At 41.7% G+C, this 24205-nt stretch overlaps 1 protein-coding gene across 1 annotated transcript in view; it reads left to right on the top strand.

Moving 5' to 3' along the window:
- Positions 1-24091, top strand: part of PLBD1 (phospholipase B domain containing 1) — a 40735-nt gene extending 16644 nt beyond the window's left edge. The window contains exons 3-11 of the mRNA XM_062624174.1: positions 24-107; positions 2003-2141; positions 8653-8817; positions 9989-10133; positions 17715-17915; positions 18028-18168; positions 20934-21119; positions 22319-22425; positions 23827-24091. Of these exons, the coding sequence (XP_062480158.1) occupies positions 24-107; positions 2003-2141; positions 8653-8817; positions 9989-10133; positions 17715-17915; positions 18028-18168; positions 20934-21119; positions 22319-22425; positions 23827-23994 (1336 nt within the window). The 3' untranslated portion in view covers positions 23995-24091. The remainder of the gene's footprint in view (positions 1-23; positions 108-2002; positions 2142-8652; positions 8818-9988; positions 10134-17714; positions 17916-18027; positions 18169-20933; positions 21120-22318; positions 22426-23826) is intronic.
- The last annotated feature ends 114 nt before the right edge of the window (positions 24092-24205 follow it).

Here is a 24205-nt window from a genome sequence, read left to right as displayed (position 1 = left end):
TTCTGCTACTTTTATTCTTTCAGGCACATGTATGACCATGCTGCAAATATGTATCCACAGTTAATTAAGAATCCCGTCGTTCGAAGTGGAGTTCAGAATTTCATGGCGTATGTATTTAGTTATTAGAAAAGAAAATACTCAAAACTTGGGTTTGGAGTGTGACAGTTTTTAAAGGGTATTTAATCTCTTCCTTATGGGCCTAAGGAAATACATACTTCCTTTCCCTCTGCTTGAATGCTGTTAGTATAAGAAAAGGAAATATATGATGAAGGGCATAAATATCCATGCCTAATTCTGTTTCTTTCAAAGAAATGTTTAAAACCATTGCTACAGGGATGTGTAGATAATGCCAACGAATTCTGAAGGTCATGCTAATCAAAATGCTTTTTCTAAAAGCTGGTATTTTGAATGTTACACTGAACAGTGTGGTCTCCAGGTTCCTGAATCTTTTTAGCATTGTGTATCCTTTTCACCCTCCGTTAGGTTAGCATTTTGTTTATTCTACTGCTGATGTAAATTCTGTTCTAATCGCAAAGGTCCTGATTCCCTTTTCTCTTCAGCTCTGTAAACCAAAAGTAATTATTCTCAAATAATGCACTTACACTGGTGTGAAACTAGAAGTGGGAGGAGAGCTAGGTCAGGTACTGGGAAACTCAACTGTGATTACCAGTTATGTAAATCTCTTTGACTTAATGTTTTCTTCCATTACAAATACTTCTGTGAAACTTTGGTTGGTTCTGGGGACTATTTTTACCATCTTTCTCTTGTCTTGTGCTTTCCATGAGGGGTTATATATCTGACTAATTCTGTTATTGGTACACATATATAGAGTTGATTGGTTTTAGCTTATCCAAAAAGAAGAGGAAAAAAATCTTAGCAATCCGTTGCCATCGTTTTACAACTTTGTTGTCCTCCTCATGAAAGAAATGGAATAGCTACCATATCAATGTGTACAGGTTTTTTCCAGACTGACTCAGCGTGGTAGCTGTATCCCCCAAGATGCATTGTTGGATGGATAGGGGTAATACTAGGTGACCCTCTATATTTTTGGTATTGGTTATATCCTTGGCTCCTCTATCACTGGTTTACTTAATGGCAATTTTGCAATATGAGCTGGTGCGTTGTCCTTAAAGGTGTTAGCCCCGAATTCTCTGAGCATATCCATTTCCTCTGATGTACTTCCTGTGTCTTGTTACTTCTAGAAGGTTGAATCTGGCTGGTTTTATCACCCATATACTGCTGGAAGAGTCTGATTCCTTGCCAGGTTCATTCTTTCTTTTTTTACTGATGTGCATAATACTGGATGGATAAATATAGGAGGATGGAAGAGGCATGAATCTGTCCTGACTTTGTCTAACACCTGTGGTTCTTCTTTGGCCCTTTGCTCACAGCAAAGGAGAGAACTCTAGGAGATCCTTATAATGTGGGCTGCTCTTGCCCTAAGGTCTGTTCACCTCTTGTTGCCTTGTGCTCTAAATCTCGGTTATTTAGCTAGTAACCTCTTGATTGGATTTGGCACATGGGATGGTTGCGTTTGGTCTCCCACCTTTTCCTCAGAGGCATAGCAGTGGGTCTTAGGCAGTGTTTGAGCACCACCCGCCAAAAGCCTTCATAGCACTTGTACCTAGGGGAGAGAAATAGCCTCTTCAAAGGTCAGGCTCATTTTGTCTTTAAATAGGCATTTGAAAGGGAATACCTATCAAATGCTGGTTTCCCTTTGCTGACTATATGGGGATGTTAGATCTAATGTAGCAGAGCCACCCACAGAGGTGGAGTCCAACTCCTTGATACTAAAGTCTAGTAGATACACACTGCTGTAGAGTATGTTATATAGATCTGAACATTTACACCCAGAGGATATAACATATAATGTCTGCAGAGTTTCCAAAGCATGATTTGCCTCAAAACACTAGGAAGGTTGGATCATTTGTCCCTTCCCTGCATTATCAATTGTACCCTAAAACAAAAACAAGAAAACCCCAACCTGTTTGTTCCTCTGCAGGAGACAAGATCAATGGACAAGACAACAAATCAGAAATAATAAGGATGACCCATTTTGGAGGCATGCTGGCTATATTATTGCACAGCTGGATGGTCTGTACATGGGAGCCCTCGAGTGGGCTAAACTACACAAACAAACAGTAAGATTACTGCATCTCTCTTTCAGTAGTTGGGGATGGGATGTCAGAGGACAAAGATGGGAGAATGGAATTGGATATTAAAAAAAGGAGAATAATCAGAATAATTAGTAGCAAGTACCCATTCTGCATACCATTCTACAAAAACTTCCATGATTGTTCAGTTAGATAATGTGACTGAGCACTTGTCACCACAAAGTCATGACGCCACAGATCCTTTGCACTGGACTTGGAACCCGGGTGCTCATGTGCTGATTAGATTGGTGATGGCTTTTGTATCAGTGTGTGAATGTTGGAAGGACAGACAGAGTGGTTGTCATTTTAAAATTGTTATAAAGCAAATGGCCCTCTAGGTATAAAGTGTAGCTGCAACAGCATGAATCGGCATGTAGGGAGTGTGTTTCTTAAAATTCTTATTTCCAAGCATCACATTTCAAACCTTAAAAGCCTCTCTATTTTGGGGTATGTTTTACATTGTTAAATGTCTTCTCCTTTTTTGTCTTCTAAGTTTTGGTGGCTGTTGTGTGGTTTGTTTTTTTTTTTTGTGTGTGTGTGTGTGTGTGTGTTTGTTTGGTGGTGTTTGTTTGTTGTTTTTTTTTCTCCATTCAGTTAGAATTCTGTTCTGGATCATCAGCTTGTGTGTAAAAGCAGAGCTTCCTTAACTCGCATAGAGCTATAGTAATTACAATGCCGTCCTTAAGTCTAATGTCTGATAGATTTCTCAATGTGAGAGGGAGGGACTGAGTAATTGTAGTTGACCGGTTTTGTCTTGGTTAAACCATATCATTTGGAGAAGTTGGAAGTCCTAAATTGTAAACAATTGGGGTTTAGTAAAAAGCACATTTCTTTCTTCTGTAGAACTTGCTCTGGGGCTTCCCTAATGGCAGGGGGGGAAGTGTTCACAATAATGGAAAACTCCATCATGATGGGCCTGACTTAGGGAAGATAGTAAGAAACCTTGACTTTCTAGGAAAAAAAAAACAACTCATTAATTTTCTTTCACACCACCTGTATCTGAAGAGCCCTTCAAAGCTTATCAGTTTTTTTTGGCTTCTTCATAATCCTTTAACTTCAGATGGGGAAGCATAATTTGCTAGTTTGTGTCTGAGCTGTTTCTTTATAATAGGCATGCCTTACCTGCAACATGTATTCCCTGATGCTTATTTAATTGTGTATTTGATACTTAAAATCACTGACCTCTGAAGTGACTGGGTCATTTTTATTCTCTTGTGTCCTCTATTCTTGAATTATGTACAGTGGATATATTTGTTTCATTTCCCAAAAGTGCCTGGAGCAGGTGGTGGGATTTATTTTGACTCCTTATTCCGTTCATGGTTTCAGCTTTGGACATTATCACCTATGTTGAGATCCATATCTTACTCAAAGCAATAATGTCCCTTGTGTATATATTTCTGACTTGAGGTGGTGCTGCGGTTTCCTGTTTGCCAGGGCCGGAAAGTCAACACCAGTGTTTTACCTCTTGAGTAGAGTTTGAACAGCTGCTCTTGCACCTTGGTGGTTGGTTTTCCTTGGCATCAAAATGATACCCAACAGCTCTGCAAAAGAACATGCAGTTCACTTTGTTGGATACTATGCTGCTTTTCAAATACTTTGGAGACATTAGGCTACAGCAATGCTATTTGTGTACATATTTACTGCTGTTAGCATCCCCTTAGGGAAATAAACACCTTGAAGATTCTTCCTCTGAGCTTACAGGGACAATAAAATCAGGTGCAGATGCAATGTTGCTGACTAGTATTCTAGCTTTGATACACCCATTTATCTGCAAATCAACCCAGCTTCTGTAAACTGTTGGTACTTGAAAAAACTAAACGACCAACCAACACCCACCCCCCTTACCCTCTGAGAGAGGACCAACAGGATCTTCCTTATTCCTTGTGATTAAAGAACATCTACTCTCCAAAGAGGCTGTTTTCAACTTTGCCCTTGCAGTACATGTTAAAAAGGTTCTTTACTTTAATCCCTTAGATTGTTAGTAAGTGGAATGTTTGGCAAATGAATTCACTTCATAGATGATTTTTTTTTTCTTTATTTCTAAGCATTATAGTTTGGTTCAATTAATCCAGTGTTGTTCTGAACTTACATTGTGCAACAGCTGCAATAACAAGTATTTACTATTTCCATTACTCATTTCTCAACTTAAAAAAAAAAAAAAATCTCTTTACTGGAAGCTCCCACAACAAATTCTGCATGTCTTAAAAAACAAATTGCATTCCTATTACATTTTTTCCCTAGAGGTCTGAGAGTCGTGTCTTCCTTCTTTCCTTTGATGGATACTACTGTTGTTTCATGTAAAACAAAAAAAAAAATCCTTTCTGTATATGTATTGGTTTAGGACTATTATCGGTTTCTCTTTTGATCTCTATTGGTGCAGTAGTTTGGATTCATGGTGGTGATAAACATTAGAAATACTGATAATATCTCAAGTGTGGGTTGTGGTATTTTTATTTTTTTCATACACCTCCTCCCCACACAAAAAAAAAAACACAACACAAAACCCCAATCAAAACCAAACCTAAAACCAAGATGTGACAGGCTGTATTATTTTGTTGCCTGATGTTCTAACTGCTATTGGGAAAAACTGTGTGTACTTCTAAATTCAAGTGATCATCTTTTAAGTGCAGAGGGCAGTTTCTCCCAACTGCCCTAAGCTTCAAAGAAAATTAAACACTGCAGAAGAAAGGCTGAGGAGTCTTTTTCCTTAACTCCCAAAAGATCAGAGGCATGGGGAGGAAGAAGAGGGGTGAAGATAGATTTCTAAGTTCTTGCATTTCCCCACCTGCTCTACCCTCATGTTCATACATGGACAAAGTGTTCTGAACACTGAGAAGTTGTTGGTTGACAAGGGTAGACCCAAAATTGCTAAAGGGGATGGAGAAAAGGAGCTGTGTTTACAAAGCCTGGAGCGCTGGGCAAAGTTGAATAAAATTGTTTTGTTTTCAGGAGAACGGAAACAAGCTGTTTCAATAGTAAATCTGCCTTTAATTTTACACGTTGCATATGTCAGGGTTTCTTATTGGCACTATGCGTACCTTTTCAAACTTGCAAGTAGTTGGAGTTCTAAATTTAATGAATTAGTTGATACGCACTTATTTGAGGAAGACAAGTGATGAAAAGATCTGACTTTTCATTGTCTTATATGCATGGTAGTGTAAAGCTATGCCAAGTCCACAAAAAGATTCAGTGAAAGTTGGCTTATGTGCATGCAGGTCACTCTGTGAGGGTCAATTTTTTCTTTTCTCCCCTAAACTTCAGGTCTACTTCACTTGAACATTGTGGAACCATTCTGTCTGCCGCAAACTTTTTCTTTGTGCAAAGAAAATTTGGTTTTGACTCTGAACTGTTCTACAGTAGTAGTAGTAGTATATATTTTTATTTGTACATGTATGCAAATGTTTTATAGTGTACTTTTTCAAACTTTTAAAATTGCATAGAGTCTAGTTTCTTGCAGGGCTATTTTAGGTTGGTGCTTCCATTAAGACATTCATGAAGGCAATCTATGCTGTAAACTTCTGTATTTTGAATTTGATATTTACAGGTATCATTAAGAATGATGTCAAAATCTGAATAGATTTCCATGTTAAACTGTGACATTATTCCATCTGGTTTAGCAACATTTCATATCCAGTAAACAAACCCAACCCTTTTGTCAAGACAATTTCGGAAGGAGGGGCACTCAAAGAACATTAAGCCTTTTCATCTGCCTAATGCTCTACCAACGCTGTGATTAATCTTGGGCTTGTCTACACAGAGAAATTACCTTTGAATGAGGAGGTGTCAGAGTTTTAAATACTACAATGGTTTTAGGACAGCTCTGCATTTGTACTTCTTTATTTTGTATTGGGAATGCTTATGTATGGGGAAGGTACTGGAAAATACTTGTTACAGAATAACTTGTCTATTTTAATATCCTATGTAGACAAGCCTTTAGCAGGCAAGGTTTGTTCCCTCCTATCTGCTACCCTTACAGCTGATGTAACTCAAACTCAATCTGTTTTGTTTTTTTTTTTTTCTTTATGCTGTTCAGGATGGTACCCTAGAGGAGCCACACATTCTAGCAAAAGGACATTTTCCTTTTGTCATGACTATATTACCTCTCTGCTTGTCAATTTAGCTCATTCAGTCACTTTTCTTCAGGATGTAAGTTATGATGCCTACATTCCCCCCCCCCCCCAATAATTCTTGCTAGTGAGCCCTGATTAAGTCTTCATAGAAAAGATTTCTCCATGTATCCTGGAAATCAGCTGTAGTTATTTCCAAACTGGGGCTCTCAGCTTTGTGGCACATGCCTCAGGCCACTCCTGAAGTTCTCAGATTTGGCCTGCATTAGTGTCTTCCGTTTGAGTCCATAGTTTACTGAGACTCCAGAGAAGCTCTGTGCACTGTGCTTGTGTTATCTCACTGAGCATCAGACAAACACAAAACCAGGTTTATCCAAGCAAAGCAATGAATTCCTGGAAATAAACTGCAACAAAACTTGCTTGCTCCTCAAAAGGGAAGTGAAAACAGAACCCTGGTGTATGCTTAACAACCTATTTCCTCTTACTTCTGTGATACTTCTTTCTTCTGGCTGGCTTTGGGAGCTGGCAGCCCAGTCTCACCCAGTAGAGTCCTAGGAATTTGCATAGCTTTTTGCTTCTTTTTTTGAGTGGGTCTTTCCTCCAGCTCTCTGGCCACCTTTCTGTGCGTACAATTCTGATAGCTTCCTTGCTTGGCATGGAAGTTTGGCTTTAATCTAGGTTGAATGAATTTCCTAGTAGCTACTGAATTTTTTTACTTGCAGTGACTGTAAGACAGCACAGAAATGTGAAGCTTTTTAAAAATATGCAGGCAATTCCAAGTGATGCCAGAGCAATGTCGGTGTAACTACCAGTAGATGTTGCAATGAAGGCAGGTTTCACGGAGGAGAGTATGTAGTGGTAGCAAACGCATGTCACGTAGAATTTGAATGTTGCAAGGCTGGCTGAGCATTCTCGTGTGCAATCCTGTTTGCTCCTCTCCTGGTGGTACTGTACAGTAGTGCCTGTGTGAATTAGATGTTGGAAAACAGCTTCTCTTCATTGAGTGCAGCTGGATGGGGAAAAATTGTGATGAAACAGTGTTCAGGTCTCTCTCTATGGATTCCAGTGAGATAGCGGTTGTTGAGAATGGTTTGTAAATGATTTATACCACTGAGTTGCTTAAATTATGTAAAGATATATCTCTTGCTCTTTGTCAGTTGTGGCCTTTGCTGCTCCCAGTTTTGTTCCTGACAGCAAAAATATGATGAACTAAAGCAATGTAACATATATGAAAGTTGGGTTTGGATTTCTTTCTGAAACTACAGCTATTGTTAGGGCCTTCTGCAATGGACGATTTTTAGTTATGAGTGGCTTATTTCTCTCAGTTGTTTGGTAAGCATTGTGGGAAGGTTTAATTGCTTCTCTGGGAATATATGGTCTAGAGTATACATTATTTTTGTTTTTCCTATTATTCTGTCTTCTAAAACAGTAGATGGGTAACACAGAATTCAGCCTCCCATATAAAAAGTAAATGGATTTTGCGCTGTTTATTTTTTCCATTCCTTGTCTCTGCTTTGTTGGAGTTTGTAGAGAGGTCAGCTGTATGGTTTAATAATAGTGATTTATATTGCAAGCAATGTGTTTATTTACTATATGATTGTGTCCCATTCTAAAATTGCCATTTATAGCCTTAAAGTGATGTATGCTCTGACTTTTTTTCCTTAATCCTTACCTTAACTAAAGGCATGATGCAAGCAAGAACAGGAAATACTTAGAAAACAGTCTTTGAAAGTTGAGATTAGACCACACGTAAGCTCTTATTCTTGAAGAGGCAAACTAAAAGAAGGTTCTGAAGAGCATGTTGCACAACAAGCTGTGTGCAGTTAGCCCTGGCTAGTTGCAACCATAAGCGGTTTCGAAAGCATGTATTGGAGAGCCTTTTGACTGTCTTCTTTCTTTAGCTGATTTCATACTTTATTAATATTGTTAACATATCTTGCTTCTCTCCTTTGTTTTCTCCTCAGTTCTGAGGATGTCTTAAATTGCAGTCTTTATAAAAATCCAGAAACTCCCAAGAGTGCTTGTTAATGTAAGGCTCTCCAAAGGCATACATAAACACCCCCCCCCCCCCCCCCCCCCCCCCAAATCTTACTGCTTACTATTACCCCAGTATAACAGTAACAGCAGACTGATTGGTGTGCTGTTTGCAAAGACACACAGAACTTGCATAAGTTATAACTAGTGTCTCCTTTTTTTCCCCTCAGAAATGTTAGCATTGGTAATGTCACTACAAGGGCCAGACCCTTAAAGATACCTAGATGCCTAATACCACACTAATGCCCATGTGTATGTGGGCCTTGTGAGCAGGTATTTCCTAGACCATGTAAGAGCTTCCTTTGAGAGCAAAAGAAAAATTCTAACAGCTGAGACTGCCTTGATGCTTCTCTGTCTGAAAGTGCTTTTTGTGGTCTCTCTTTCCTCCCTTTCCTCAGCCACTGAGCATCTTTGATGTCCAGTTTCTGAATGCAGTTGGAGACCTGTTAGACCTCATTCCTGCATTATTTGAGTATTCTGCAAGGGGTGGACAATGCAATGTGGAGCCAGGAAGCCATGGGAAGTATCAGTGGGATATGGGTCACTGCTCTGCACTCATCAAGGTGAGCATCAAGAACTTCATCTCCAGTGACTATTGATTTACTGTGTCATGAGCCTGCATTTCTGGAGTCCTCATTGTTTCCGTTGCATGTGCATAAAGAGACTCCTGTCAAGGTGCTTTTATGCAGTTGTCACTTGTGCCTTTAACAGGATTTTGGGTCCAGTCTTGCTCATTTGTGTTCAAGGGCAGGCAAAAAATAAAACCAAACCAAACCCACAGAGATTGACAATGAAAAGCTACTAGAATTACTAGGGAATGGGGAAATACCGTGGAGAGGAGACTGGAAGAGACCAAGTTGTTCTATCTAGCCAAGTGAAGTCTGAAAGGGGGTATTGTGAATGCCTACAAATCCATTGAGCAAGTTAAGCAGGGAGGAAGAGAAGAGGATTCCTTAAACTAAAGATCAGTGCTAGCACAAGAATAAGTGGGTGCAATTGGCTGATATTTTCTGTTAACAGTGATATTCTGGAATGGCTTCCCAATGGGAGTAATGACAGAAAAAATACTTTTAAGATAAGTGTCTGATACATCTTAGTAGCAATTAAATTTTTCAATTAAAATCATCAAGGTTCTAGTCAGTATATGGAGACTCTATGTCTCCCAAAGCAACAATACTCAAATTAGGAAGCATTTGTTCAAGCATTTGCCTATCACAAGAGGTTTCTGAGCTAACAAGAAATCTTAGAAACGGGGAAATACTTTTAATAGAGCTATTATCGATAAGTATTTACCTTTTCAAATTAAATATGCTTGCATTTGCTTCTATACTTTAAAGTCACCCAGAGACATTTTCACAGATATAGCGTGTTTTAATTTAATGTTGGGTATGTTTGCAGAGGGCTGATCTGAATATATAAATACAAGTATTCAAGAGGAAACTGGGGAAACAAAGAATACCATGTGATGCAGGTGTCCCAAAACACCTTAAGCTGTTTTGTTTTGAAAAATAGCAACTAATTATTTGAAAACAACTCATGGGCAAGAATTATTTCCAGAAGTTTCAGAAATTCATTGTTAAGTACACAGTTAAAAGTGCAAGAATTTGCCCCTTCTTAAACAATACAATTAATCAAACTACTTAGAATCTGGGAAAACAACTTTTTTTATCAAGTACAAAACATGCAAAGCATAGTAGGGTCTGAAACTATTCCTCTTTCTGCTTCTTTTTCCAGGTTCTACCTGGATATGAGAATATATATTTTGCCCATTCCAGCTGGTTTACATATGCAGCCACACTGAGAATATACAAGCACTGGAACTTTAATATAGTTGATCCAGACACTAGGACTGGCCGTGTCTCATTCAGCAGTTACCCAGGTAAAGTCAAGAAAACTAAACCTATATCAATATCCAAGATATGGATATGGACCATCTTACTGTCTTGCAGATGTCTTGTCTATAAAATGGATGATACCTTAGCAAGCACTGGCTTCAATCTACCTTAAAACATTTAGCCATTGAGAGGAAGTTTATTGGCTTGAACGTGATATTGTTGTCATCGTCTTTTGTTGTTGATTAATCACCTTCAGTGCTTCGAATAATACTTGTTAAATATTCTTCCTCTGGCACAAACATGCTCCTTTGAATTCTGCTCATGTCTGCCCTCATCTCAACTGCTGAACTCCTCACCTTGCCTATAGCATTCTCATGTTTGGTAATAACAATTCTGAACACTTCTGTTTAGTGCTGTGGCATGATTCATGCTGTAATGGGATTATTAGAGAGTATCAAACAATAGCCATTTGAAATTGTATCGACTTCTTTGGTGTTGGGTTAGCAAATATTCAGTGTTGGGTTTTTTTTGTTTGGTTTCTCCCCCCACATCTGCCTCTTCCAGCTTCTCTATAAGCTGTTGCAGAGGAGTATTTTTTTAATGCTTATTTTATGTGTTATCAGTGTAGCCAGCCAGAATGTTTAAAATCTCCCTTGGGAAGATCAGGCAGCACATAATATTCTCAAGTTTCCTGGAAGAAGGTTAGAAATTGCCAGCAGTTAATGTTTCAGCGGTAAAATATTTACTCTTGCTAGGGTAGCACCAAGAAACGAATATGAAAACCCAAAACAAATCTAAGGCGGAGTTAACATTGTATAAGTTTTTGAAGGTGGAATTTCAAATTAAAAAAAAAATACCCAAACACCCAAGAATTTTCATAAACTTTTTATAGTGAAGTATGTGCTGTTGAAGACTGTCTCATTCTGATGAAATTTTATTGGCTGATAGTTTTAAAATGTGCTCTGTTGAATTACTGTGCCTGCCTTACTACAAAGGCAAGGATCCTTCATGGCAGAGAATTCTGGGACTGTGACTGAGAAATTGTTTTGAAAGGCAAAGTTGCTGTCATTTTATTTTGAAAGCAAGTATTTCTGTGGGGTTTGGACCCTCCTCAGTGACCTTCAGAAATGCAGCATGTTCTGACATCTGCAATTTTTGCTTTGAGGAAGGAGTAGAGGTATTCTGGTGAATTCCTTGAAGTGTACAGCCTCTCAAGAGCTTGGGTTATCTCCAGTTCCTTTGGAGGAGTTAAATTTACTCGTTGCAAGGAATTTTTACCAAGCCTACATAACCTGACAGAAAGGTTCCTGTCTGAGCTCTGTTCATCGCCTGAATGTACAGAAGGTTATTCTGGATCTTGTATCTTTTATCAGAAATACTGTTTATCAGAAATACTGTTGCTGTACTTCAGGAGGGCGTGTCTTGATTTAGCAACTGTTGCATGCTGCGTTGTGCTGCAGATTTAAAACTGGGTTTAACCATGAAGGGTGTTTTATTTCCTTGTTAGTGGGTGTTTGTGATGATGTCTGGGGGTTGTTCATTTTGTGGATTCTTTGTATAAGGTGAAATACAAGTCTTCTGTTTTAATGAGACTTATAAAGCACACTGTATGGGAGGATACCTGAAAATCAGCTACTACTAAGCTGAAATGGTTGGTTTCCATTTGCTATTGTACAAAATCCCAGTGGGCTTCCCTGAGTGTGAAGTCTGAAGAGATGGTTTACTTTAAAGCTTGCCTGTGCTGGGTAGGCTCTGACACAGCAATGTGGTATGGTGTACTTCTACCAAGAAAACTGAGTTAGAACTATTACGAAACATAGTTCCCATGGCTACAGTGAAGTCTGAGAGACCTGCGGTATGCAAAGCGAACTCACTGGCCACCTAATTACAAGGTACTATCACAAGCACTAGACAAGCATGACCCATTGACTACAGCAAATTGCACTAGCTGTGGGTGTAGTTCACAAGCTTGCAGTTTTCCAGAGGATGAGTAAGCTCTAAAGCACTGGCCTGGTAAGGATCTAGGGACATCAAGCATGAGGGAGGAAACTGCCAAATTCCTTTGCTCCATGTTGTGATGAGATGAAGCCTTATATTTTCACAGCATCTGCCCATAGAATATGGAGATCCTGGCCGTGATTCCACTTGATGACTGTAACTTCTCTGCATGCAGTTTCCCCCTGTTTTTCTCTCTCCTGATAGACATTAAGAGCCAGTAAGAAAGGCTAAGCTAGTAAGCTCTCATAAATAGAAACACTATCCTAATGTACATAAAGTATTGACTTTTGGAGAAAACAGACAGCATTTTTAAAAAAATGCCCTTCCAGTCCTTAGCTGACAAATGAGTAATTCAAAGATTCTTATCATTCAGTAGACTGGATATGAAATAAAACTCTTCTGTTGTACAAATGCTGTGTCAGAAAAGCTTCAAGGAGTCATTTGCCTTCTGAGAAGGAATGTGCCAACTACCTGATTTCTCCTGGGGTCACAGAGTAAAATTGTGCAGATTGTTTATTTACAGTATTTCAAATGACTGGCAACTACACTGCAAAAAATATTTGTTGTGACTCAGTGTAGAGGATCTAAGGCTATTCACTAACCATGATGCATGTCAGTACGTGCATTATGATACAACTACAGGGCCTTACACTTCCTTGCTTCTGCTGTGATTGAGCAGATAGCAGGAGAGGCAGGAATTGCAGAGCCCATCCAGGCTTCTGCAGCAGTTCCCCATGTTCCTGTCAGCATGCTGAAATGTCCACTGTTACAGCATGTCTTCTCTGATGCTTTCTCCCTGTCAGAGTAACAGTAGTGCTGCAGAAGTACAGTTAAGTGGAAATGAATAGGCGTCGTAATCTCTGCTGTTGCAGAATGATTTAGCTGCTTGCTGCTTATTTCCACACTAATCCTAATCCTCACTTGAACTCTGCTCATAGTTTTAGTTTCCTCTTCAGTTGAAAGCATCTGTGCAGAGCTGCAGGTAGGACAGCTATGTGAATCTCTGGAAAGAAAGTGTCTGAGCTGAATTCTTGGGCACCCCTGATTTCAGTGTCTCGTTTAAGCTCTGGACATAAGTACTTAATGTGGTTGGTGAATCTGTGCACAGCAGAGAGAATTTACATTGTACAGTTGCTCACAAATGTTGGGTGTCATTTGGGGAGTGTAAGAAATGTGATGACAGAGACTTCAGGTGCTGGGTTTTGCAGGACATACCTAGAAAAAGATCAGAGAGAAACCCTCCCCCCCTTCCCTCACCCCCTCCCGGAGTCACTGCTCTACACAGCTCTACTTCAAAAAAATGAGCCCAGTTAACTGATTAAATTTGCAGTTTTCCTTGGACAGCAGGGATGTTGCAGCTCCCAAGATTTACATCCATTTGGCTGCACCTCTTCTTGAACAATTAGTTGTGAACTCCAGTTAAGGAAGGGAATTTACCATTTGGACCCAAGCACTCTGGTTTGCGTAGTGACGTACTTCCTCTGGGCTGAATTGCAGTCTTGTTACTCTTGATTTCAGCTGTTAAAGGAAACAGTTGAGAAGAGCTTAATGACCACTTCTGTTTCTCTGGTCTGTTGCTTGGTTGAGACAGGTTATGGTTGAAACAGGCTATGACATGGGAACAAGATGGCACAAGTTGTCTTGATAAATTGGCTGTACATACTCTGCTAAGGCAGGAGACAGAAGTAACCTGTCCCTTGAGCTGAAGTAATGTGGTGTTAGTACAGAATCAGGAAGTGCAGTGTTATCCTTCCCCAAAGCCTGAGTAAGAGCTAGGAGGGGCAAAACATGGAAAGGGTAGTAGGCCTTTCATTCTGGGGATCAGTTTGCTCATGAGATATTGGTAGAACATTTCTTGCTTCTCTGCTTCCACCAACGTGTGTCTAAAACCTGGAGAGAAGCAGAGAAAAGTCTGGTGCGCTTTGGAAATGAGAGACCAGAGCTATAGTGTGGGATGTGTTATGTCTTAGTGCCTAGGAGAGGTCTGTAAGTGGAAGTAAGGCAGCTGGCAGGAGCACAGTATTGGCATGAGAAGCAGCTGTTCGTGAGACTAAGAAAACTAATCTAGAGAAGGGATCTTCTTTCCCATTCTCAAGTGTGTTTGCAGCCCAGAGCATTGATCCTCTCAGCTGGAGCTACTCTCATCCCTGTGAGGTGATTGGCAAAACCTCATGGCTCTGACTTCCAGCCTTGTTGTACTGACCCTTTCTGTACTTGAATGATCACAAGGGCCCCTTAAAACACCTAAAACCCTGATGTCATCTGGTTCAGAAACCAGCAGCATACCTTTTTAGGAACAGTAGCTGCCAGGAGTGTGTTACCCCGCACATACTCTTTAGTGTGCTGACTCTGGAGAACACTAACTCTGGAGAACACTGACTCAGATTTTAAAAAATATTTTGCTTTGCTTGGCTGATTAATATTGTCATGATGAATGAACCTGCGGACTCTGGAAAATTCAGTATTCCAATGGTGACTGGAAACAGAATCTAAATGGCTCAAACTCATTCTGAAGTGCTTTCAGAAGTCCTATTACTTCTGTTTATGTAGGAAGAGTCAGGTTCATTGGAGGAAGGTTGGGGGGAGGTGGAGGCGAAGAGGTTAAAAAAAAATCATTGGGAGTGGCTGATAAAAATGGGAGATGGGTTTACAGAAAAAAATAGGTGAACTGTACAGTGAGATAGCAGTTGACATATAAAAGGCATTTTCAATTACAACAGATTCTCATACATGCTTAAAAAGACAACAGTGCCACAAGAGAACATTAAATATGTGCTGATATCTCTAGGCTTCACCCAGGTGTTGTTTTCATGGATGTCTTTGTCCTGGGCAAACCTGTTGTAGGTGTTTTAACTTCCATTTGTTTAAGGAGTGCCTATGCCTTAAGTCAAAAAGGTATATGTTGGCTTGGAATAATTAGGCTAGTAATGGTGTATCATAGAGAGCACACTGTATTATAGAACATTGCAGGATAAAACTTGGTAACTACTAAGGCCCAGAAGGAAACCCTCTTGTTTTCAGCTTTGCTGAGTTTTGCAACTGAATTACAGAGTTCCAACTTAAGTTAATTCAGCATCGTTCCTTGTGTTTACACTTGCTTTGAATTGATTTTCCTCTTTTATCTCAGCTGATGATTGAAAAAGAAGAAAAAAATGTTTGACTTATTTTGAAGTAGGGCACTTGGCATTGGCACCCATGGGGGAATGGCATTCAATTCGGATCACAAGTGTTTAACGATTTAATTTCTTCCCTCTGGGTAAGCACTTGACTTTTTACACAATAGTTTATTGCTGCAGTATCCCATGTCTTTCTATAAGATAGACTGGCAGAGACAGGTTAAGAGTGTTTCTTGCCCTTACTGTTTGGAAGAACTCTGCTGTTTATGTACGTAATTTATTGACACTCTTTTTCTGTCTCCAAGAATAAAATACTAGGAACCACAAGCTGCCAGGGTACTCTGCCTGTTCCGTACTGACCTATTTTTAGAGAACAGGTGACCACAAAGCATATTTTCCTGGATCTGTTCTTATTTGAGAACTTGAGACTTAAAAGAAATCTTGCTGAAGCTGAGCCCTTAAACAGTACTTTTGCTTGAAGGAAATCTGTCTTTTGACGAAAGCCCATGAACTGGAGGCAGAGCTGAGTCATATTGCAGTCTGTCATATGTTGCTGACCTTACTTTGTTTGCAGAGTGCATTAATAAAGCTTGCTGTAGAACATTTAGTAATGGCACTCGACTACTACCCTGATGTGCAGCATTTTAGCATTTTGTACTCTTCAGACAGGGATACCATGAAAAACTCATTAGCAAGAGACCAGTTCTGGATGACTTCGTCATCAGGAGCTTAGTTAACAACAATTCTTCCCCAACCTGGCAGCCCTGTATCTGCTGGGGAATCTCAAAGTCAAGTTATTTCTGCTTTATAAATAGTCACCATGCTATCCATGGCATTACAGCTGACCTTTGCAGCTCTGTATACCACCTCTGGCTGCATGTCTGCAGCCAGATCTGCAACTGGGCCTAGGGCTTCTGTTGGCATGTAATGTGGAAGCGAATATTGCCCAGAAGATTCATCACTGTGTTGAGTCTGCAGGGCTGGTAGGCATAAAAAAAAAATCCCAATGACAGCATGTCAGAAAGAGTAGGTGAAACTCTCAAATACAGGATGTGGTTTTATGATTTAAGAGGTGCCCATTTCTTGGAGATGTTTTATGGTTAGACTGGAAAAGATTAAACTAGAAGGAAGACTTTTCTGCTTGTCTTGCTTTAATCCAGAAGGGATTAATTTAAAGGTGTATCTGTTGTCCTTGCCGAATAAAAATCTAAACCTGAAATTGGTTGATGAAAATTTCTCTGTGGAGTTGTCCTTTGATTTCCTCTGTTGTATTTTTAAAAGGAATTTCACTGTTGAAACAAACACTCACTAGGCATTTACAGTATGTAATCCTCAGCAGAAGACATAGCTTGACATATGATGGAGAAACTTCTGATGACACCAAGCTGTGTGGTTTGGTTGATATTCTGGAAGGAAGGAATGCCATCCAGAGGGACCTTGACACGCTTGTGAGATGGGCTGATGCCAATCTTATGAAGTTTAACCATGCCAAGTGCAAGGTCCTACACCTGGGTGGAAGCAATCCCAGGCACAGCTACAGGTTGGGCAGAGAAGAGATTCAAAGCAGCCCTGCGGAGAAGGACTTGGGGGTGTTGGTTGATGAGAAAATGAACATGAGCTGCTTGAAGTGTGCAGTCACAGCCCAGAAAGCCAACCATATCCTGGGCTGCACAAAAAGGAGCATGACCAGCAGGTTGAATAAGGAGGTGATCCTGCCCCTCTGCTCTGCTCTCGTGAGACCTCACTTGGAGTATTGTGTGCAGTTCTGGTGTCCTCAACATAAAAAGGACATGGAACTGTTGGAACAAGTCCAGAGAAGGGCCATGAGGATGATCAGGGGGCTGGAGCACCTCCCGTATGAAGACAGGCTGAGGAAGTTAGGTCTGTTCAGCCTGGAGAAGAGAAGGCTGCGTGGAGACCTCATAGCAGCCTTCCAGTATCTGAAGGGGGCCTGTAAAGATGCCGGGGAGGGACTCTTCATTAGGGACTGTAGTGATAGGACAAGGGGTAACAGGTTAAAACTTAAACAGGGGAAGTTTAGATTGGATATAAGAAGGAAGCTCTTTACTGTGAGGGTGGTGAGGCACTGGAATGGGTTGCCCAGGGAAGTTGTGAATGCTCCATCCCTTGTGGTGTTCAAGGCCAGGTTGGATGGAGACTTGGGCATGGTTTAGTGTGAGGTGTCCCTGCCCATGGCAGGGGGGTTGGAATTTGATGATCTTAAGGTCCTTTCCAACCCTAACTATTCTAAGTTTGGGATGAAAACATGAAGCAAATGTTCTTCACAAACAATTAGGCTGTGTTGAAAGCATGACAAATGAGAAACGGCTGACAGGTGGGCTTAAAGCACTTGCAGAAGTTGCCACCTCATCTTTAGTATTTGTACAGCTTGGTTTCAGACACACGCACATGCTGACTCATTCATACCCTCTTAGCTTGTCACTCTCTTTTTTTTCTATGAGTATATCAAAGGTTCACAAAAATAACAAATTTGTATTATTGCTGTTTAAGGCTTTTTGGTGTCCCTGGATGACTTTTACATACTAGGCAGTGGATTGGTAATGTTGCAGACTACCAACAGTGTGTTCAACCAAAGCCTCATTAAGCAAGTGGTGCCAGAATCCCTGTTAGCTTGGCAGAGGGTCCGCATTGCTAACATGATGGCAGATGATGGCAAATCTTGGGCAGAAACCTTCTCGAAGTGCAACTCAGGTGAGTACACTTTCACATGAGTCTTAGGAAACAGGACTTGTTCCCCCTTCCCTTTGTACTTTTTTCTTTCTGCAGGCAGGACAAATAATTCTCTCTTTGCTCTCATCCCTAGGGACCTACAACAATCAGTACATGGTGCTGGACCTGAAGAAGGTCAAGCTGCAGAAGAGCCTTGATGAAGGTGCATTGTACATTGTTGAGCAGATCCCAACCCTTGTGGAGTATTCTGATCAAACAAATATTCTCCGGAAAGGTAATAGTTCCTTACAGCGCTTACTGGCTTAGGAAAGCCATCTCTTTGTGTCAGCTGATGGAGAGTCATGCTTTGTAACTGGGAAGGGCTTACTGAGCACTAGCGCTGAGTTGCAAGACAGAAAGCTATGTAGCCAGGTCTATTATGTTGTATTCACTTTTTCATGCTGTGGCATAAATGTGGTGAGCATCTGTGTTTTTTAGAACCAGGGAAGTGAAATATAGGCTTTACCTTTCTTCTTTCTTTTCCTTGCCTTTTTTCCTGGTATTATTTTGCCCTGTCTTAGAGACCCATGAGGAAAAAGGTGAGGTCTCTTTGGAGTAGTACTAAATAACTGTGATGCTGTGGGCTACTTGCAATGTTTGGTGAGTGTGTCACCAGGCAAGGAGATGAGCTTTAAAATATGAGAGAAGTTCTACATTAGATTCAGCTTCTGAACTTTTCTAGAGCTCTGTTATATGATAAGTACTTGCTGTTTAAAAGGCTCCTTAGTATCAAGACTAGCAACAGCTTGTTGGAAAACAAACAAGCAGAAATCCAGGTGAAGCAAAATGCCGACTGTCAGGTTTCCTTCACAGATGTCTTATGCACGCTTTATGGCAGCATCCAAGAGCTTGAGCTCATTCCACAAATTTAAGTGCGTGTCTGGTGCTTTGTGCTCCTTCCTCTAATCACGTGCAGAGGAGGTGAATTGATGAATTGCTTTTCATCATCAAAATGGCTGGAAATACATTTATGTTAGCAGCTGTGGTTATTTTGCTCTGGAATTTTCCCCTGAGTCTGTCTCCTTGGAAAGTTCTGGCTTATTTCAGGCATTGCCACAATGCCTAAGGACACAGGAGTGTGCTGCAGTTCATGTTTCTTTATGATAAGTGAGTAGTACATTGATTTAAGCATCAGAAGTAACACATCAGAACCTGGGGTCTGAGTCTCTTCCACTGGATATGTAAATATTCCCATTGCTCTTGATATTGCCGAGATCTCTTGCTCTGATGGGCAGAGGAGGACGCAGTTTTGTTTCAGACAATTTTTGCTGTGTTCATGTAATCCTTCTCAGCCCCCTTCAGCTTTACACCATTTCTGACTTGTTTTTGTCACTGTTCACCCTGACAGGCCTAACTGGCAGGTTTCACTGGCTTATAGCAGCCCTTGGGTAAAGCCTGCCTTAGGTTGGGCGCTGCGCTGCCTGCATGGGATTTGCAGTCTTGCAGAGGCTGAGATGCAGAAGAGCTCGTGTTGGAGGAAAATTTGAATAGCTTCTTCTGTTTTTAGCGATTTAAAAAAGTTTTTCCAGGTGGGATAAGGGAGTCATCTGTATGCACTGCATTCATGTGAGACAATAGCAACCTTTTGAATTACAACTAAACCCTACTGGTATGGGAGCTGATGTATCTGTATCCGCTGGCCAGTGTGCTCATTCCTGGAGGATGCCTCTATTACGACACAGTTTGTGTACACAACCCTTTTCCTTTACATAGGTTCTAGGTCATGTAAGCAAATGACAGCAGACAGGGTGTTCCTGGCAGCTGCATGCTATGCAGGACACAGGCTGGTAAGGTCTCAGTTCAGGTGGTGTTCCAGTGTTTATGCTGCCTGTGTATCTGTCCTTCAGGGGGCTTGGTTTCTGTGTGTTTTGCTCACAGTGAGTCCCACTTGGTTTTTCTTAAGTATCTCACAGCCAGACTCCTCACGTGCTGGGCTGACATTAATACATGGAGTGCTGCATTTACCAGTATCCAGACAAATAAAGTAGTAAAACTCTAAGCCAAATCCTGGTGTGTGTCATTTGAGAAGCAACGTTTCCACTGACACCAGGAATGCTAGGAGTTTGGAGAGAATCTGAAAGTGTGCTGCTCTTGGGGCTAGCTTATGTTATGTGCTCTCTCCCTGAACACTCCTTGCTACCAGCCTTGCAAAAGAAACCCCAACAAATTAAATGTTAAGGTATAGGCATCTACTTTTTATCTCTTCCAGGACTTGCTGTACCCAGATCCTAAACTGGATGGTCTTCTGGCTCTTTATAAGCTCTTCTCCTTTCTATACTACTCTTGTTTCAGGCAGTTGTATGTCAGCTATCTAAAACTCTCTGGAGGTCTGGCTGTTAAACCTGCTCTTCAGAGTTAGCAAAACTGCAGGATTTGTACTTGCTCCTGGAAAGGTTAGGGCAGGGCTCTGCTCTGCCAATCAACCACTCTTTAACCCTCAAAGGCAGATACTGGCAAATGTGCATCTATCCCTCATCTTTCCTTATTGCAGTGTGCAACCACAACTTTCCAAACACGGATTTGTGTGTGGTCTGTGTGTGTTTGTGGGTTATCTGTCTGCCCCTGCTATGTCAGCACAGTGTATTACCCTGCTGTGGTGAGATGGGAGGCTTGGGAAAAAGCTGGGCAGTTTGGTGGAGGCGAATGATCTTTTGCTCCTCTGAGGTTGAGCAGGGAAACCTGTGCGGGAGGTTTCTCTGCGTATTCACTTCAAACTCCTGCAAGTTTCTCAGCTGTTTTGCACGATGAGTCTGCAGGGTGGAAGTCTGGGGGCAGGTTGCCTGGGTGCAGTCTCCAGTGGTGTTTATACTGGGAGTCAACCCTGGTCATCCCAGTGACTATTGCCTTATTTTCTTGTGTTCAAACCAGTTTGACGTGTTATTCCTCGACATGCTGTTAAGGCAACACAGCATGGAAAAATGGTTTATTTTTCTTTTTTGATATAAGCGAGAGCATTCAGCTTTTCTAAGTGATTAATAGCTTGGATTTTGTCTTTGGCAGGTTACTGGCCTTCATACAATATTCCTTTCCATGAAAAGATTTACAATCTTAGTGGGTATGCGGCGTATGTTGAGAAGTATGGCATGGATTTCTCTTACGAGCTTGCTCCAAGAGCAAAAATCTTCCGTCGAGACCACAGCAAGGTGACCAGTTTGGAAAGCATGAAGTACATCATGAGATACAACAGTAAGACACGTGTTTATGTACTGTGGAGCTGATTTTAATAAAGCAGTGTTACTTCTATTTCTTGGATCATAGTGGGAAGCTGCAGCCTCATGTACAGATCAGAGTTCTATTACCCTATGTGAAGAGTACACACAAAGAAAAAAGAGTAACACAGTGTCATTGTTGAGGTAGGAAACCAGGCTAAAATGACTCTTAATAGAAACAAGACTGAGTTCCTTCTAGAACAAGGGCCCTCAAGCTTGCTGTTTGACCTTTCCAGAGAGTTTCTGATAACTCCAAGAGACTCTGTGGGCTGCTGTTCCCTAATACATCTACAGCCTGTCAATCTTGAAAGCCTTAAATCCTAAGCAACAGTTAGGTCAAATCAGATGAAAATTTAGGGTAAAACTACAGGTCTTTTGGTTTTGGTGTGTGGTGTTTCATTTTTTGTTTTTGTTTGGTTTTGGTTCAGTTTATTTTTTCCTGTTCATGCAAATAATCTTTCGTAGTTAATGCTCTGCTCTGCTTTTTCCTGACAGGGGGGTTCTTAACTGCATTGCAACCATCTTAGTTAACTTCTGGCTAAGCCCATCTCTAAGTACAGATAGCTTTAGATGCTATATTTTTATTCCCAATTATAGGGAGCGTGCTGATTACTGGGCTTGGGGTTTGGGAGGCCTCTCCCAGGGTGGGGTATTGCCAATGTTTTGGCTGTGAGTAGCAGCATGTTCGTAGATGTTGAGGCTTGTCCACCTTCCCCTCTTAGTTTGCAGCTGCTACAGTGGGTGTCTGAAGGCTTTGCTTCACGCTACTTACTTTAGTCCACAACAGGAAAACAAAGGCTCTCACTGCTGCTCTTTTCCCTCCACATCTCGTCCCTGCTTTGCTTGCTCTTCTGCTTTTGTCTCTTGACAGTGTTCCCGCAAGGTTTCATCATGTGGAGTTGCAGATGTTTGTGGTTAGAGGTTGGCAGTGGTCCACTTGGGATGCAGAAACAGTTGTATGGACTTGGATTAGGAGCTTGTCTACTAATTGTCCTGTCTCCAGCACTGACTTCTAGCTGGTACCTGGGGAGAAGCATGAGAGCAATGTGATAGACCTGTGTTTCTACCAACTCACCCAGATTTTAGTGTCTTGGACACTTTGCATCAGCTTTTTGTGAGGGGACTAACTTATTTTATTTTCTTTCTTTCTTCCCTCCCCACCACATTTCTCTCCAGACTACCAGCGTGATCCTTATGCTGAGCATAATCCTTGCAACACCATTTGCTGTCGGGAAGACCTGAATCCTTCTTTTCCAGTGCCTGCAGGCTGCTACGACTCCAAGGTAGATTACCTCCGTTTTGATATCTGCTCTACATTTGCTGCAGCCTCTGTGCTCCCGTTAGACCTGTAGGATGTCTCCCTGCACTAGGACATACATGGCCAGGCCCATTGGTTTCCTCCTTTCATACTGTCCAGGTGGTCGGGCAGATCTTGAGGTCTGTGCAGAGTCCTGTCTCCTGTCCTTGACACCAGTCCTGGCACAGTGGCAGAGGACAGAGGAAACAGGGGGTGGTGTAGGAAAAGAATGATGGGAACTTGTGGTGCTTAGGAGTTAAAGCCCAAAGCCTTGCAGCAGGAGGAGCCTAAGAGAAAGCTGGAAGGAGTCATCACATCATTCCAGGAAGGTGAGTCCTCTGACTCCATTTCATGGGGGCTGTGTGGGTGCCTCCCCAGAGCCTACAGGAATGGTTTTTCAGTTGCACTTAGCTTTACCTTTACAAAAGCTTGGCTCTCTACTGAGTCACCCTGCTCCAGGGCTCCACCTCTCTGTGAAACTGTTTTGTGCACAATTTGGTAAAGATCACTTTGCTTTTGGGGGGGATGCAGGAAAATCCTCAGACCCACTGTCCTGCAGAAAGCAGCAGTTTTTCTAGGCAGCCTGTGTGGTATTTTCACTGTGAGGGGCAATACCTGAGTAAACAGCTATCCATGCCAGCCCTGTTGTGCTGGGAAGTTGTACGGTGTTGTGTCCTGTTGGTTCCAGCCTGCTGCAGTTTGGGATTATGAGTTGGTTGCTAGGATGGGCCCTGTGGAGGCTGTTTTGGCATCACCAGTGCTGTGTTTTGGCATTGCTTTATGTCCAGTCAGTTTACAGGAATGGGCTAGGGGAGGACAGGGACCCACTGAGAGAAGTAGCCCAGAGCAGAGGTAAAACCTGTCAGTTTCAAGCACTTGAGTGCAATTTTAGTGTCTCTGAGTTTGGGAAGATGGAGCAGGCTGGAGACCTCTTGGGTGGTAATAGAGGAATAGGGTGGAACCTGGGCAGCAGCATTAACTCCGTGCTGCTTTTGTCCTTTCCTGAATTACCCTGACTTGCTGCAGGGGACAGCCCAAGCACTTAACATGCAACAGAATTTATATCAGGCCATCTAGGCTGCCCACTGCACCTCCACCTCTTTTGGAGACGCAGACCCAAGAAGGATTGTCCCAAATGCAGATGTGCTGTCTCTCTCACACTGGGTAGCACGAGGGCAGGCGGGCTTGTACTTTGCTGCTGCTCTTCAGCTGGGTGCTCTCTGCCTGAAGATGCCTCTGTGCAGGTGAAGAATGCTGCCTGATCAATGCATTTCCCCTTGCTCACTTTCTTTACCTTGTTGTTATCAAGTCTCCTGGGCTATCCCTGCTCTGTGGGATGGCTGCATGTCCACCACCATTTTGCTCAAACTCCTGTCCTTTATTGCAGGTGTCAGACTTCCGCCTGGCTTCAGCGTTCACAGCCACCGCCATCAACGGCCCCCCGGTGCAGGGCGGTCTTCCTGTTTTCACCTGGAAAAGATTTAACCACACACGGCACCAGGGCCTGCCAGAATCATACAACTTCCATTTTGTCACCATGAGGCCTATCCTGTAAAACCAGCATCAATATTCCCAAGTAGTTTTGGGTTGTTTTTTTTTTTTTTAACAGAAATTTTCATTCCTGTGTGTAATAAATCAACCTGATGGCCACATCCCTGTGCCTTACGTGCCTTCCCCTGTCCTGCCTGCTAGGCACTTCATGTTGACATTGGCTGCCTTGGTGCAGCCCAACACATGTTCCGCTCTTCTGAGCTATTTGGATGGCC

Source organism: Pezoporus occidentalis, unplaced genomic scaffold (assembly GCF_034315485.1).
Source record: "Pezoporus occidentalis ecotype Australia unplaced genomic scaffold, CSIRO_AGI_Poc_V1 ctg263, whole genome shotgun sequence".
NCBI lineage: Eukaryota > Metazoa > Chordata > Aves > Psittaciformes > Psittacidae > Pezoporus > Pezoporus occidentalis.
This window is presented reverse-complemented; position numbering and strand designations above follow the sequence as displayed.